A 16,565-nucleotide genomic window follows, 5' to 3' on the forward strand; every position below is an offset into this window, starting at 1 on the left:
ACCCGCCCCTCCCACACAGGACGTTTCAAAAATGAAAGCGCTAGGTGCTAGAGTCTCAAAAATCAGTAAAACTTTATTCGCTTCCATTCTTTCGCCATTAACAGAAAACTGGAGAAAGCAAAAATGTTTTGTGTTTACAAAGATAAACGGCCTCTTTACCCAGAGAAGATCAAAACCTCAAACGACAACGGGGAAGATAAAAGCGCCCTCCCCCACATCCCCTGAGCTGCCCTTGTCCTCTTAGACAAAGCCTTCAGTCCACTGGCCAGGGACCCTGGATGTGGCCAATTCAAGATGAGGGCCAAGAAATCAGACCAATCCATTCCCGTGATATAAAGTCGAACAGAAGCTACACCAAGGGTCAAGTGCCTGTATTTCACAGGACACAGGAACCAGGCGGCTACTTATAAAAAAAACAAGATTCATTTCAGGCACAACTTTTTTTATTTTTTTGTTTTGTTTTGTTTTTAAATCAGTAAAAGAAACTGGGTCCTAGAAGCTGCAGTGATCTAAGCAGCAGCAAGTTTGTGCATTCGTTTTTTTTGTTTGTTTTTGTTTAAATACGATTAAATTACCACACTGCTGGCACACCTCATTTGCATGAAATTCTGCACCATACATACTAATTGCAGTAAAGTTACCCCCCTCCCTAATCCCAGGAAAAAAAAAAAACAACTACTCTGGAAGATAATTTTCACTGAAATCTAACCAAACTTTGTTAAGTGGACTGTGACAAGATTATAAATGATATGAAAAATAACATTTTAACATTTGGCCATCAACTTAAGGAAATGGTTTGCCTATACAAATTTTTATAATTTTTGTAATTTTTAATATATTCTACCCTCATATGGTCCTCAGAATTAAAGCATAATGAACAGGAAAGAAAAGGAAAAGAATGCAGCTGAGTGCTAAGGCAGAACATCTTGCCAGATAGTAATGAAGGTAGAGTATATGCTAAATACCAAGTGCAGAATTTCATAGGGCCAACAAGATAACAGTCTATATTTTTCACTTACACAGGCGAAGTGGTATTTGCAATTACCAGTTGCGTTAAATGCACCAAATAAAGCTCCTAAGATTGATACTATAAGGCGCCACCTTAAGTTTTCCAGGCTGCAACTGTGCATAATTTTAAAATGGTTTCTTAAATTTATTTATTTTTTTTTTTTAAACATAACACGAGGAAGGTGTTAAAACTGGTGTAATAGCTCAATAGAATAAGTATTCCAGATTTTGGGAGGGATGAAGAGGAGGATATTCAGAACCCTTCACCAGAATCCCCCCAACTTGATCATAGTGGATTAATGATGTGCTTTGTGGATGTGGTTAGTCAATGACACCAGCTTGACGAATCTTTCTTTCTGCACCAAATCCCTGTGAAGAAGTAAAATTACAGTTAATCACTACAAAAGCAGTACTTTTTTTTAATCATCGTAACCACCACTTCTTTCCCAGAGGAGGAAATCCCTAATAAGCCCTCCTGATCTATTATCTATTATGTTCAAAGGATCAGGAAGACCAGAAAATGTGCTGCTTACTGTGAGGAATCATTATTGTTAGGGGCTGAACCAATGTATATGGAGTTTTAACTAGTTATGAGCATATTGAAACACTGAAAAAGAAAACTGAAGTTCCCTGTGCCATTAAGCTCCGAGCTATGCTGAAATAGGAACTTGATAGGCATACTGTTTGTCAGCTGCCCCTACCCCCACCTCCCAAAACTTGTAATGCCCTCATACCATTGAGTTATCTGGTCCCCTTGGCTGACGAAGAACCATTAGGCGAGGAGCACTGGCATCATCCAGGGTGATGTTCTTCAAGCGATTGACCAACCTATCAGGTCGTGGAGCTGCAACAGCCTTGGGGCCCTCGCTGTAATGAAGTTAAGAGGTGAGAAGCAGCAACTCTTGGTGGGAAGAAAGCAAGTACTTGCAGAGGAGTATGTTTTCTATCTAACTACCCAAATGACTCAGTTTTAATGAGGAGACTCTTGCCTCATCTAGCCACCTAGCTACAGCTGGCAAGACAGGACAGACAAGTTTGTTTGTTTTTATTCCTAACTCAAGGTTTATCACTGTGGAGGAACGGAAGAATCATTTGGGTGAGGGTCATCCCTGGACTGGTCTGCACCTAGAAAAACCTGTTCCACAGACACACAAAACGAGGTAATAAGATGTGAAAAACCTTAGACAAGTTAAATATGAAGTATTTCAAGAGACTCCCAGCTCCTCTCATGACAATATTACAGATTAAAAAAATTTTTTTAGAGCACAGAGAAAGCACTGCTAAACTATAAAATTAGAATTTTAAGTAGCATATAAATAACTTAATGGAAGAAAAAGCTAAGCAGAATCCTTGAAGAATAAGGACTACATAATCTTATTATAAGTTCTATTACATAGAATGTACCCAATTAATGTTTCATTAGGCCAGATTTGTAAGACTAAAATTTAGAAAATGAAGGCCAGAGGTAAAAAAGACACAGTAGGGGTGTCTCAGTTGGTTAAGTGTCCGACTTCAGGTCAGGTCATGATCTCATGGTTGGAGTTCGAGCTCTGTATCGGGCTCTCTGCTGTCAGTGCATGGAGATCCTCAATCTCCCTCTATGCCCCTCCCCGACTTGTACTCTTTCAAAAAAAAAAAACAAAAAAAAAAAAAACCACACACACACACACACACACACACACACACACACACACACACACACAGAGGAAAGATCAAGAAATAGCCAGAAAGTAGCAGGATAAAAAGAGAAGCAATGAAAAGTGAACAAGTGTGATTAAACCAGAGTTTATGAAAGTTTAAAGAGTCCAGGGAATTTACCAATCCAACAACAACAAACTCACCAGACTCGCCAAACATTACAAGCACTGCACTTGCCAGTGCGCTGATTAAGAATCACTGAGAATTCCACCTCATCTCCAGCCTGCAGCTCAATGCCATCTTGAACTTCTTTCACCTCGACGCACACCTCCTCCCTACCCCGTCCTTCATAGTTAATGAAGCCAAACTGAGGGGGGGTGGGGGGAGGGAAAAATTAAAAAAGACAGTAACTAAAAACAGGACATACTACAGAGGGGAAAAGTACCTCACTGTGAATGAAGCACAATACCTAACTAGAAGGGGATTTATTAAACATGGTATTAATGCTGATACTCCAGTTTAACTGCTCATGCTATAATGTAACAGCATATGGGTCTGAAAAACTTGTCAGGAAATGTATCTTTGAAATCACTGCCATTCAATCTATCATAGCCTGTCTGAAACAAAGGTTGCCTGTGTCTTCATATAGTATATGAAGTTTTTGAATTAAGCAAAATCACACTGAGATTTCAATATGAGGAATAGTTTTGTTTGCCCTAAACTTATCTTATGAACACCTTTACATATGCTTTCGTTGTGTGGTCTGCAAAAGAAGTCCCGAGCTCAAGCATACAAAATCCTAGTCTTTCTATTCTGAAAAATCTCATTCCGAACTTATTTCCCGTCATGTAATGTTATCAATAGCACTCTTAACTTTCTTTTTGCTCATATCACCATTTTTTTCCTTTTCATGTCATTTTCTTCATATTTTTACAAGCTACCTCAAATCAATGAAAAAAGGAGAAATGAGTACTGATGGTTCTCCCTTGGCTGAAAAAATTTCAAGGTTTTGGTTACCACTTGTGTGCCAACTCATAAAAGGATCAAGTTCAGATCCAGAGATACTACCACTTACCTGATCTTTCACACACTCCACTGTGGCCCTACGCAGGGGTGTGATGTTATAGGCCATAGTCTGTGCATTTTGGCCCAGAACACACAACTGGAACTTGACACTTTCCCCTTTCTGCAGGCAATCTCCTTTGTTGGCCATCCCAACTATGCCAAATGGATAGACTTCACCTTTCATATCCCCTGTAATGAGAGACAGGTATAAAGTCTGAAAACTAATAGTTCAGAATGATCCTATGCTGATGGTCATAAGTTTATAGATAAGTTGCTAAGAATGTATTCTTACCTAAGAAAAATGTTTTAATACCTGAGAACTCCTACCTTAAAGCTTCAATGAAATATTACCAAGAAAACAAATGAGAACTTGTAGTAGTACTTTACTAGCTAATGAACAGTTTTAAACCATCCTTACGAAATTAAAAGGAACACTGGCACTCAACCTCATTACCTAAATATGTGGGCATTTTAAGCAGAATGGGTTGCTAGCATGATCCTCTGAATTATCTTCTTCCCCAGTTCACAGTATGAGCCAACCAGTCAAAAATATTTCTGACCCATACTCAACTGGGCATTAAACAAGCCAGGCACAGGCAAAAACAATGTGGATAAATTTCCTTGGCATTCTAATCTCTTTTCTTTGTTCTGATTATGGCTCCCTCAAACCAACAGGCACTTTCTCCTAGTTCAGAGCTCAGCATACTTTCTGAAAAGACAGTAAATATTTTAGACTTATAAATCATCCTATTTCTGTCACATCTACTCAACTTTGCTGTTGTAGTGGGAAAGCAACCAAACACAAGATGTAAACTACGGCCATAGCTGTTTTAAGAAAACTTTACTTACAGAAACAAACCACCCTATTTGCTGAGCTCTGCCCTAGACTAAAATATTGGCTGGAGAGGAATGCAGGCTAGGAATAAGAACTGTGCCAAAGGTTCAGTTGCTTATCCTATCAGTTCATCTGAACGGGAAGCCACTGAATCAACAAAGGTGAAGAGGAGAAAAAAAACATGAGGTGGAAGTGGAAGCTTCAGAACTGGAAATGCTTTTAACAATTCTTTTAATGATTATAAGGTGTAAGGGAAGGTTTTCCTTTCAAACATACAGGAACCACAAACTTCTGAGGATACACTTCCAACAAAGTCATACACAAGCATTCTCTAGAGACAGCTGGTCTGATTCAGTTTTATTAAAGCAGTCATTTATTAAACATTTACAGATTCATATTTAATCATTCTAGAATCTTCTCAAAGAAATTACCCTCATTTTAAAGATGAAGAAACTAAGCTAGGAGAGATTTAAGTAATTTGTCCAAAGTTATACAGGTAGAAGTGGAAGAGGTGGTGTTCAGATCTAGGCCTTGCCCTACTTCAAAGTGTTCCTGAATGAAAGAGCTGTTCTCACTATCAAGTGGGAAAATGTAACCTGTCTAGTCTCAAAACCCTCTAAGGTCTATTAGAGTTCAGAAAAGTTTCCTTTCCCACAAAATCACTGCTTGACTATATCCTAGAGCCAGAGTTGAAGAGTAAGTGGATTGGGGGTTGGGAACACAAAAAGAAGTCAAAGTGAAATGTTACAGAGGAAGTATTGCAAAGGTGAGTAAGTTGCCCAGTCCCCACGGCCCTTTTAGGAGTATGGTGTAATCATGTCATTCATTTAAAATACTGATTTGCAAAAGACCAGATTTGTACTGAATGATTTTTAAAAAATAGTGTGTTTAACCACCAGGGTCAGCTATAAGATGAGAAAGCAGAACAAAGGAAGTTTATTTTAGAATTAATTTGAATTAGATCTGAATCAACTAAAGGAGTGATTTATTGAAATAAAAGACTGATTTGCTATAAAATCTATTCCTATCTGGAGGTGTGTGTGTTGGGGAGAACTGGATGTACTCCGATTCTATGTAAAGCGGAAACTCCTAAGGGCCTCATACAAGGAGCATGTATGTTATCAAGGTTCATTTCTTTCTCTCAAATGACCTGTTCTTCCCCACTTTATGCCCTCTGACTCCTAGATAACACAAGATTTATTCTCTTAAGTCAAGCTATCATCTTTGGTTGGAAATTCAAACCCTCTTCTCATCAACCCCATCATTATGGTAATTTAGCTCTACTAATCATCAGTGGTCCTTACGATCATTCCTATTGCAAACTTATTTTATGAACAAAGTTGTCTTTTGGTACTAATTGTTGGGATGACACCAGAAATCAGGGAGTTACTGAAGATGGGGAGAAAAAAGCAGTAAATGAAAAACATAGAGAGCCATGGCCCAGAAACAAGTTGTTAGGATCCACATGGAACCCTAGCTATTAAGAAATAAATATAGGACATTTACAGAAAGCAAAATATTTATAGAAGTGAATTGGCTACTAGGAAAATTTGTTAATACTGATGTAAATAATTACAGACTACAAGAAAACTGTAAAGTTGTACTAAATGCAGCCAACTGTAAATATCTGATTATCATCCAACATTAGAGGAGTACTTTTAGTGTGAGATTTTGTTCTATTTCAGTATAACTCAGTTGCTCACATAACAGTCATTTGTTCACAACATAAACCCAGGATGATGATCATAAAAACCAAGGGTTGGGGGGGGAGGATAGGAAGAGGCACTTTTCCTTAAGGAGTTTCTAAGGAGTCTGAAAGCGACTGCGACCAACACCACCACATTTTACAATGTTCCAAGTGCTCATGTAAAGGTAAAACAAATTTTAAACAATCTGATAGGGCTGCTCTTACCTTCCTCCACAATCTCAATCATTCCTTGGTACTCAGTCTGTGTTGGATCAACACTCCTCAAGGGGCGAATGACTTTACCAGAGTAGATGGTGGGATCAGCTTCCTCAGTAATGCCATTCACTACAAAGCAAAAGCATGTATACTTCTTATTCAACAATTGTAACTCCATTCCACAGGAAAAAAGCAAAAATCATCAGAACAAATGTTAACAGAGGGTTGCTGGCTGGTCTGCTACTCTTGAACTATTGCTAAATTATCATGAAAATAATGTTAATTTGGGGTGCCAGGGTGGCTCAGAAGGTTCAGCATTGGGCTTCAGCTCAGGTCATGAGCTCATCAAGGTTCATGGGACCGAGCCCTACATCGGGCTCTGTGCTGACAGCTCAGAGCCTGGAGCCTGCTTCAGATTCTTTGTCTCCCTGTCTCTCTCTGGCCCTCCCCTGCTCGCACTCTCTCTCTCTCTCTCTCTAATCTCTAAAATGCAACCCCAACACTTATACACTTCCCTTTATTTTAAGCTCAATATGTTAGTAATATATATTACTATCTTTCTAAGCACAAAATTTTACTCATCTTGCTTGCCTATAAATACAAACTAAAAAATAAACTCAACAAAGGCAGGTTTCTTGCCTTTGATTTCTTCACTGCTGTATCCCCAGTACTTAAAGCACAGCATGTGCTTAGATATTTATTGAAATGAAATGAACGTTCTTGGCTGTCATTTCTCTAGGTCTCACCATGAGGAAGTATTATTTGAGGAGTTGAGATCAAAGTCAAAAGTTGCGGGGTTTTTTTTTTAAGTTAGAGATCCTAAACAGCAACCATTTTAAGTTCCCATTATTTTTCTCATTCTTCTCCAAAACAGCGTCCTCGAAGAATGCCTCTTTCCCCATTCCCATGGATATTTACATCTTAGGGTTATTTTTTAAGAAAGAGGTACTGAATTGAAAATAAAGTGAATGATCTAAACTATCTATGTAGTGGTTCTCAAACTTTAGCGTACGTCAGAATCACCTAAAGGATTTGTTAAAACAGAATGCCCATCCTAAGTTTAGTAGCTCTGGGGTGGGGTCAAAGAACTTGTATTTCTTCTAAGTGGCCAGGTGATGCTACTGTATCTGGGTATCACACCTGGGGGACCACTAATCTTGGGTTTTTGCTTCCTCTCCCATGCTGTCTCTCATCTCCCACCAAAAGCCTAGACTAAATAAGTAGAAACCACAATTCATTACCTGAGTGTGTTTTGTTCACTTTTTCTGCACTGACTTTGTTGCCTTTGCCTTTGGACAAGCTATACTCGACCATGTCCCCCAGTTCCAAGCTATCGACATCACCAGAGAACTCACTGGGAAGAAAGGAAACATTTGAATAAGCAATCACCACAAACCTCAACGGTAGCAAATAAATTTACTTCTTCTGTAACAACATTCATGGTGTGCTTACTTATGCTGGATACTGTTTGAAGCACATTATAGGCAGTGACTCATTTAATCCTCAGAAACACCCAATGAAAAGGCACCATTATCTCCAGCTTCAAGACAATGAAACTAAAATACTAGGAGGTTAATTAGGTGGCAGAGCCAGGATTCAAACCTGAACCATCTAAGAGCCCATGCCCTTAACTGACACATATTAAATGTACAACTCTCTGGTAGCAACATAGAAGACAGTATTCTTTTACTGAAGCAGAAAGTTCTTGCCCAATGTTCAAAGCAGGTACAGGCCTTTATCTTCCGGCCACATGTTCCCTATACACATGATTAACTTTTGTTTATATAGTGCCATAATTTTACCAATATGAAATTTGGAATTACAAAATATATAACCACCCGATACTAAATGTTTTCGAACAAAACCAAACAATGGATAGTAAGCTCTAAGTTCCTAAAAGGCAGTCCTCACCTGTAATGGAAAAAGATTTCCTTATCATGATTAGCTGTTTCAATAAACCCAAAATTATCCTTCAGAGTTGCCACATAACCCAAGAGCCTCTTGGAGTTGGAATTACGACCTAAAAGTCGAACACAAGTTGCAATCTGCTGTCCAGGCCTCTGTTTGTCACTAATACTAAATTCAACCTGTGAAAAATAAGGACACTCATATTTAATATCATGTCTTTCCCACACCAAGCTCCTTACCTTAGGACCTACAACTTCCCACTCCAAATATCCTTTGTGTTAAATACTCTGATGGAAGAGATTTTCACCAAAACTAACACTTTTAGGTCTCATTCACACTTTTCATAAGGGGATCAAGTTTTGTTCTCCAGTGTGTATTCCTTATAGATTCTCAATTTCTCTAAAGCAGGGCTATCAGAAAACCAGACATAGTGAGGAGAAAAATGCACAGCAATATAAAATCTTGGGTATGATTTTACTTTGATAATGTTTCAGCAACTGGTTTAGCTTATAATATTATAAGGTAATTGACTTAGGCAGATCTTCTCTAGTGCTTACTGACTCCTCAGAAAGCTTTTAACAAAGGGTGTCTTAGACCCTATTCTGAATAAGCTGCTTGTAAATGGGAAGACGTTCTTATATTAAACTTATAAACACACAATTTTTTTTAGCAAAACTTGGTAAGATTAAAAAAAAACCCCAAAGACATTTTGCAGGACTTATGATGAAGATGACAACCTTTAACTCTCCTCTCAAATAAGCAGAATTATCTTGCCTTATCTCCTATTTGAGGAGAAGTAGATCCTTCCACATCCTTGGCTTGAAAAGCAATAGTCAATTTCACCCCACAATCATCATAGGCAATAACACCATCCTCAGCCTCCTACAAAACAGGATACAATGAAAAGAATCAAGAACAAAAAGGCAATAAGCAGTTACAGTTTTTAGACCCTGGAGCTAAAGAATTGGCACAGCTGTACAAATGTCCTATTCTGGGGTTCCCTAACAGTAACCAATTTTTCATATGAATAAAAGATAGTCTTACCTTAAACCCAGGACTGATTCAACATACTGTAATTGGGTCTTTTAGTTCCGAGAATCTAATTTTTATTATTGAGGAGGGAAAGCTTACTGAAAATTTATAACACACCCATTCTATACTTCTCATAGCCAGCCAAAAATTAAACTGAGCATGTATTTTTTAAATTTTTTTTAAGGTTATTTATTTTTGACAGAGACACAGTGCGAGCATGAACTGGGGAGGGGGAGAGAGAGAGAGAGAGAGAGAGAGGGAGACACAGAATCCGAAGCAGGCTCCAGGCTCCAAGCTGTCAGCAAAGAGCCCGACGTGCAGCTAGAACTCACAAACCGTGCGATCATGACCTGGGCCGAAGTCAGACGCTTAACCGACTGAGCCACCCAGAAGCCCCTAGCATGTATTTTTAATAAACAGAAATTCTATAGGGCAAGAAGCTTTTTGTATCACCTATTTTGAATCTCCCATAGTACCTTACAGTGTTTTGTATGAGAGCGTATTTACCAATGCACGAAAATTTAATTCGGTAGAGGATCTAGCACAGTTCAGAGCATTTGATATTCAACGCTTACAGAATTTAAAACATTGTTGATTACCAGAAAGATTCACTCGTCAAAAGTCTAAGAAATTTCTGGTATACCATACAGAATCATACTGTAAATGACACTGTTCAACTACCTCACAAATTACACCACTTTTATGGTTTCAACTATACAAAACCAATTTAATTTCTAGTCTTCTACCATTCATATTCCTTACTGTAATACACTGTTATAAATAAGCGTGATGACAGAAGGACTTACTAGGGTCCAGTGTTGATCTAAGAAGAACAGAACAATAAAAGGGCAGGAAAAGTCTCATTCAAAGGCTGTCTTGATCAACTCAGTTTTGTCAAAGCCATTTGGGAAGCAGGGCATTCTAAGAGCTTTTTAAAAACCATTAAAAACAAGCCCCACTGATTTTCTTTTATTTTTATTATTGTTAAATGCAGCCTTTGTGAAATTCCTACTATGGGCCTGGCCTTGTGAGGGCTTTTTCACCGTAACAGGAGACTATGATTTTTTCAGTTTAAAAACTGAAGCTCAGAAGTGACTTCCTAAGCTACAAAATAAATAGTAAGCAAGATGTTGTTCCAGTTCTCTCAGGATCCTAAGTAGCCATTTTAAAAATTACATTACCTTCCAATATCTCCCACACGTACCTGCTGCTCTTGTCTAGATCCATGATATCTGCTCCCAGTTCAAGCTCTACCTAAACTCATTTCGTATCAGGCCTCTTCATCTTTTGTCTTTCTCCACCCCCATCTAGGGTTCATACTATGCCATTTCTTCCTGAAGTGCGTATCTGATGTCACTTTCCACAAATCTTCTCTGAGTATAGAACAAAGTCTAAATTCGCTAGAGTAGCAATTGAACCTTCTCCATCTAGCTGTATCCTGATTTTTCATCTTATTTCCCCTATTCTACCCACCAAAGAAAAACCCTATCTTCCTGTTTAACTACTCAGTGCTTTCTAAAGAAATCCTGAATTTTTCTCATTTGTACCTCTATTCTGTGAGGAATGTTCTTTCTTCATGTATACCCACCTATTAAGTGTCAGTGCCTTAGTGACACCATCCCAGATCCTGCCACATTAGAATTTATTTTCGCCACAGTGCTCTCACTGATCTTTTATGGCAATATTTTATATTTTGTATGAATTACCTGCTTCTGTACAACCCTCAATTTATTATTTAGTTGAGAGCAAAAGCCATGTTAGACATCATTCTATCTCTATTCTGTGGACTATTCAAAATGGAGTTCAAATGTGTAAATGGAGTCCACACAAATTTGGAAGTTTTAAACTGCTTGGGAAGATCAGTACTATCATTTTAGATGAGCAGTTCTCATTGGGGATTAGGGGATGTCCTGCAGGATATGGCAACAGTTTCGGCTGTCACACAGAGGGAGAAGAGAGATACTGATCTCCAGTGGGTAAAGGTCAGGGATGCTGCTTAACATCCCACAATCCATAGAACAGCCCCCCCACCCCCCAAGTCATAATGTGGAGATTAAAAACCTTCTTTTAGATCAGTTCACTGTTAATGTTACAGAGAATTCCAAAAGAGACAATACTTCATTCCATTACTGTGTGGACAGTGGTTTCCTTGAAAGAGAGGAATAAAGAGCTACACAAATCATTTTGATCATGTAAAACTTACCTTTTCTTTGCCTTTATTTGGGCTAGTGGTTTTAGGATTAGAGAAAGTGGCTTCTTTTTCTACAGTGCCCAGAAAACGATGATCTGAATGGGAATGGAACGAAACCGTGCCCTTGGGAAGCTTTTTAATCCTAATAGCATGATTTCTTTGGGCAGAGAGCATATCCTACAAATGATAAACAAAAGTAACTTTAAACTGAAAAAGGAAGCATCAAGAAACCATCCCATTCTTTCTCAAAAAGTACTCACAGGAACCACAGTAAACTCTACTTCATCCGCAATATGGAGCTGATTCCCATCCAGAATTTCACTGAAGTGGAAGAACATACGAGCGTCACGATCCACACACTTGATGAAACCAAATCCATCTCTCATGGCAGCAATTACACCCTGAAATCCAGATAATATTTTCACTGGCTGCGAAGCTTGCCAAGAAAACAATACTCAATTTTGGAGGCATCAAGTTAAACTCATTTGGAATTCTCTGAATTAATGACTCAAAATCTGTACCCACTTTTTAATTTTTCTATTTAAATACAAACTCATTGCTTTCAGTAAATTAACTTCTAAGCCACTGTCTGAGATGCTACCCCCCGGTCAGCATGCATAGAAAAAACTATCACATTTGAGTGTTAACACATGCACACAATATACTCCTTTTCATTCTCAAATTTGTGAACTTGGTATTATTACCCTGTATTGCAAGATGAGGAAATCGAGGCTGAAGTTAAGCAGTTTGTTCAAAGCACACAGCTAATAAGTGGTAGAAAACAAAGATTCTAAATCTATGGATCCTAAGGCCCAAGCTTTATGACAACATCTAGAAATTTTAAAAATCTACACAAATACTTCAAATACTTCCAAAGTCGACTAAAGGGAACTTTTTTTTTAGTCTCAATCTCAAAAATTTTTATGTGAGTTTAGGTGCAGGAAAGGCTTAAGATTAAGGTGTGAAGAATAAACAAAATATACGAAATCCTTTCCTCATTTTTCCCCCTTACTAAATTATCAGCTTTGTAAGGGCAATTACATCCAGAGTTAGCTGGCACATGGCAGGTACTCAGAAGTTTACTGAAACAATTATTATCAACCTACCAATGACTTACATGTTGCATATTTATTTGTATTATTACTGACGACTATTCTATAACCAGTTTTGAATATAGCATAAATAATATCCTGACATTTAATCTTTGGCTAAATCTTGATGGCAGCCAAGCTACTCGACAATGTAGTCTATACTGTCAAGCAAAATAGACCCTACCTGAGCAGCTTTTTGTTTAAAACACACACACACACACACACACACACACACACACACACACACACACCCCATTCATTTGGTTCTCAAAATTTATAAAGTTAAAAGCACATTGCAAGTATCAAACAAGATCAGTTCTCCAAAGATAAAGGTTCTAAGTCCCAAGAAACTTAAATTTTCATTGAATGTACCCAGTTCCATTGACTGCACGGAGATATACCACTCATGTTACGATCCCAACAGAACTATAAATTACATCTGAGGCAGTTAATTTATGAAAACAGAGCTTATAAAACATGTTTGGGAAACATTTCTGGTGCAGGTCACTCCTGGACATATACCCACTGAAAAGAATTTGCAAATTCCTGCTGTAAAAGCCAAAAATCCAAAACCTACTTAACCTTATCGAGTGTTTACTAAACACGGAACAGTTTGGGAAGATCTGTTTTCTACAACGATAGACTTGAATTTTCTCAGTCTTCATATTTAAGGTCCACAAAGTAACGGACTCTCAAAAGATCTTAGAATTCCTCCTGTACACATTTCCATTCTGAAACTTTTTCACATCTGTTTCAAGATAACTGGCAGAGTCAGTTACCAAACCCAGACTGACTGAAATATCTGTGTTCTTAGTCACTTCACAAGGAAGCTTCCCCATGTCATCATTAACTTAAATGCTTTTCAGTATAGCATTACAAATTTGAATATAATATTAGGCCCCCATACTGAATACAAATATCTAATAATATCCAACACTCACCATCTCTCTGGCTTCATTAGTGAACTGAAACGTATTTGATAGAACTTCTATGTTGGTTGCTCGTTCTAATTTGTCACGTCGGTCTGTTGAAATATTAAACCTAACATGGTCGCCTTCCAGCAGGGTCACCTTGGATTTTGTATCTTTGTCTCCAAAGGGAAGCTCTTTAGGAATCACAAAATCAACTTTGATGCGTCCTGGCAATGGGTCATTCTGATGAGAAGGAAAAACTATTTTAGCTGGAGATTTCTCATCCTTCCTAGTTCTAAGTCAAACAAGAAGAACACACAGCAAACCCATGTTATTTATAATAAACAGTTCCCTACAGGGAAAAAAAATGTTGACAACATAAGCCCAATTTGCAAACTTTGTGTTCTGTGGTCACATGATAAAATCACAACACTGCAGTTAAGATCCTGCACTCTGACAGAGATATTTTATTTAAGGAAAAGAATTTGTCTTTTAGGTTTCACATTTCTTTAGCAATGACGCCAGCAGTCTCCTCTCCTCACCTTACCTCCCACATAAAAGAAACAAACTGGTGGAGGAGGAGGGGGAGGAGGTGGGAGAGAACCCCAATAAATGCATACCTAAAATGGTTTTTCCCAATTTAACCAGCATTTCTTTTTTCCCTTTCTCCTGATCACCCAGTACAAAACAAAACAAAACCTATTCATGGACATATCAATCACTGGTCCCTCGTTTAGCTTAATTATATATATCAAGAAATATTTGGGGTGCCTGGGTGGCTCAGTCGGTTAAGCGTGTGACTTCAGCTCAGGTCATGATCTCACAGCTCATGGGTTCGAGCCCTGTGTCGGGCTCTGTGCTGACATCTCAGAGCCTGGAGCCTGCTTTGGATTCTGCGTCCTTCTCTCACTTTGCCCCCCCCTCCCCCCGCTCATGCTCTTTCTCTCTCAAGAATAAATAAATGTTAAAAAATAAAAAATAAATAGAGAAATATTTAATTGTTCCACCACCATAAAATTATATTAATTGAATAAAATTTCTGTATATCAAACTGTTCTACTGATGAGACAATAGAAAACTCTTCTGAAAAAGACTATTTACCTGGTTTTTACTGGGTACTTTTGGGATTACTTTGGTTACAGTTCCTTCAAAATGTTCAATGCTGATATCTTCAAAAATGACTGTTCCTTGAGGCAATAGTCTGACATCTGTTGCAACTTCTTTACCCTAAATCAGAAGGGAGGAGGAGATCATATAATTTTAAGTGTTTCCTAAAAATGTAATTCACTACTGACCTTAAAAGAAGGCGGAAGATCAAGTTAGTCAACTATCTTACATTTCTGTCCTTGATTGTGAATTCCACGTCATCTCCAGGCTGTAAGGTTTCTAAGTCACCCTTAAATTCACTATAGTGAAAGAATATCTCTTTTACGATATCACCTCTTTCAATAAAGCCAAACGCCTCCTAAAGACAAACAAGCAAAACCCAAAAAAATAATAGGAACATTAGGTACTATTCAGTGTACATATTTATGATTACAATTTACAGTCAATAAGCCTTGTTGTAAAATTATACTGCCCTGGAAACAATATATTTGGCTAGGTCTAATATTAACAGTATCAATTACATGGCCCATTGTAAAGAAAATATGAATTAGTAACCAAGAAATTTTAAAAGATTACTTTTGACATTACCAGTGAAATATTTTTAAAAGGAAGACAAAGAAAAGAAAGAACCAAAGGCTTGGGTTTGAAGTATGGACTGAAAGTAGTCAAAGAACAAAAACCTCAAATTTTTCACATTTGATGACACTTACCTTCATGGCACAAACTACTCCCTGACAGCGGGCTTGCTTCTTTTTCAACAGCATAATGTTACGAGCACTTACAGCACCAGTACTAGAAAGGAATAATTGGGTGGGGGTGGGGGGATCAAAAAGGGGTAAAAAAAAAAAAAAAAAATGCATTGGCTTGGTTAGATATGAGGAATCTAGAGAAACAATTAGTTTTCTGAGAGCTCAATTTTATGTCAACACAAAGAGCAAATATAAAGTTTTTGACACATGATCCTTTTCACATGGCTTCATATGGCAAAGGATTTTTTGCTCAAATTCCCTAGCCTTCTAAATTGGGCACACACATATATATCATTTTTCTCTTAGAATCTTAAAAGAGTATCACAGATACCCTATGCTTTTCTATTACAACAAAAGAAAGTCATAAACTGAATGCAACCAAATAGGGTAATCTAAAGTCTTAGGAAGGTCATTTATTGGGTAAACATTTGAGTATCTTGTGCCGCAAACTAAAGGTACTGGGGATATAGAGATGGATACGGACTGGTCCCTGTTTGCAACGAGTGCTGAATTTACTAGCTATCCCATCAATGATTTCTGATTAAACAGCCATAAAAGAAGGTTGAATAAATGTGATTAAAGGAGAAATTTCCTATGCTTTAAAAACAAAAACAAACAAACAAGACATTCACCTTCACTGAAACCCATTAGACCCTACATGTTGTTATCCTGTCCTCATCTTTGAGCAGGAAAATGTAAATCTGATTTCATTTTAAAGATGGTGCAGGCTATTGGTGTAGTTGTTTTAACAAAAGGTAAAGACTAAGTAAATTCTTCACGGACAAACTGTCACCCAATTGGGGTTTTTATTTCAAAAATTTAACAGACTAATGAAGACAGTGGAAAATATACTATTTGTCTTTGCAACTTACTACAGTGAAAGACTTTAGAGCCAGACTGGGGTTCAAAGACCTGCTATTTACAGGCTGTATGACTTTAGGCAAGTTACTTTATGAGAACATACTCTGTGTTACAGATGAAGACACTGATCAGGTGAAGCTGTTCTCAGAAGTAACAATTATATACATTTAGTACAAGTGCTTGGCATACAGGAACTTAATAAATTATCCCCTAGATTCCTATCTAAGATCAAATGGAGGGCTTTAGACTGAAACTATTAACATACC

At 37.8% G+C, this 16,565-nt stretch overlaps 1 protein-coding gene across 4 annotated transcripts in view; it reads right to left on the reverse strand.

The window, feature by feature from the left end:
* Positions 1-48: 48 nt before the first annotated feature.
* CSDE1 (cold shock domain containing E1) overlaps positions 49-16,565 on the reverse strand; it is a 38,594-nt gene continuing 22,077 nt past the window's right edge. For all 4 annotated transcript variants that reach the window (XM_040471392.1, XM_040471391.1, XM_040471389.1 and 1 more), the window contains 14 exons: positions 15,400-15,481; positions 14,919-15,047; positions 14,684-14,809; positions 13,613-13,825; positions 11,841-11,981; positions 11,593-11,757; positions 9,132-9,239; positions 8,361-8,536; positions 7,691-7,803; positions 6,459-6,578; positions 3,722-3,900; positions 2,850-3,013; positions 1,743-1,875; positions 49-1,377 (listed from right to left, as the gene is read on the reverse strand). In XM_040471392.1, coding sequence (XP_040327326.1) covers positions 1,330-1,377; positions 1,743-1,875; positions 2,850-3,013; positions 3,722-3,900; positions 6,459-6,578; positions 7,691-7,803; positions 8,361-8,536; positions 9,132-9,239; positions 11,593-11,757; positions 11,841-11,981; positions 13,613-13,825; positions 14,684-14,809; positions 14,919-15,047; positions 15,400-15,481 — 1,897 coding nt within the window. In that variant the 3' untranslated portion in view covers positions 49-1,329. The remainder of the gene's footprint in view (positions 1,378-1,742; positions 1,876-2,849; positions 3,014-3,721; positions 3,901-6,458; positions 6,579-7,690; positions 7,804-8,360; positions 8,537-9,131; positions 9,240-11,592; positions 11,758-11,840; positions 11,982-13,612; positions 13,826-14,683; positions 14,810-14,918; positions 15,048-15,399; positions 15,482-16,565) is intronic.

This window comes from Herpailurus yagouaroundi, unplaced genomic scaffold (assembly GCF_014898765.1).
Source record: "Herpailurus yagouaroundi ecotype Mexico unplaced genomic scaffold, PumYag 77, whole genome shotgun sequence".
Lineage (NCBI taxonomy): Eukaryota > Metazoa > Chordata > Mammalia > Carnivora > Felidae > Herpailurus > Herpailurus yagouaroundi.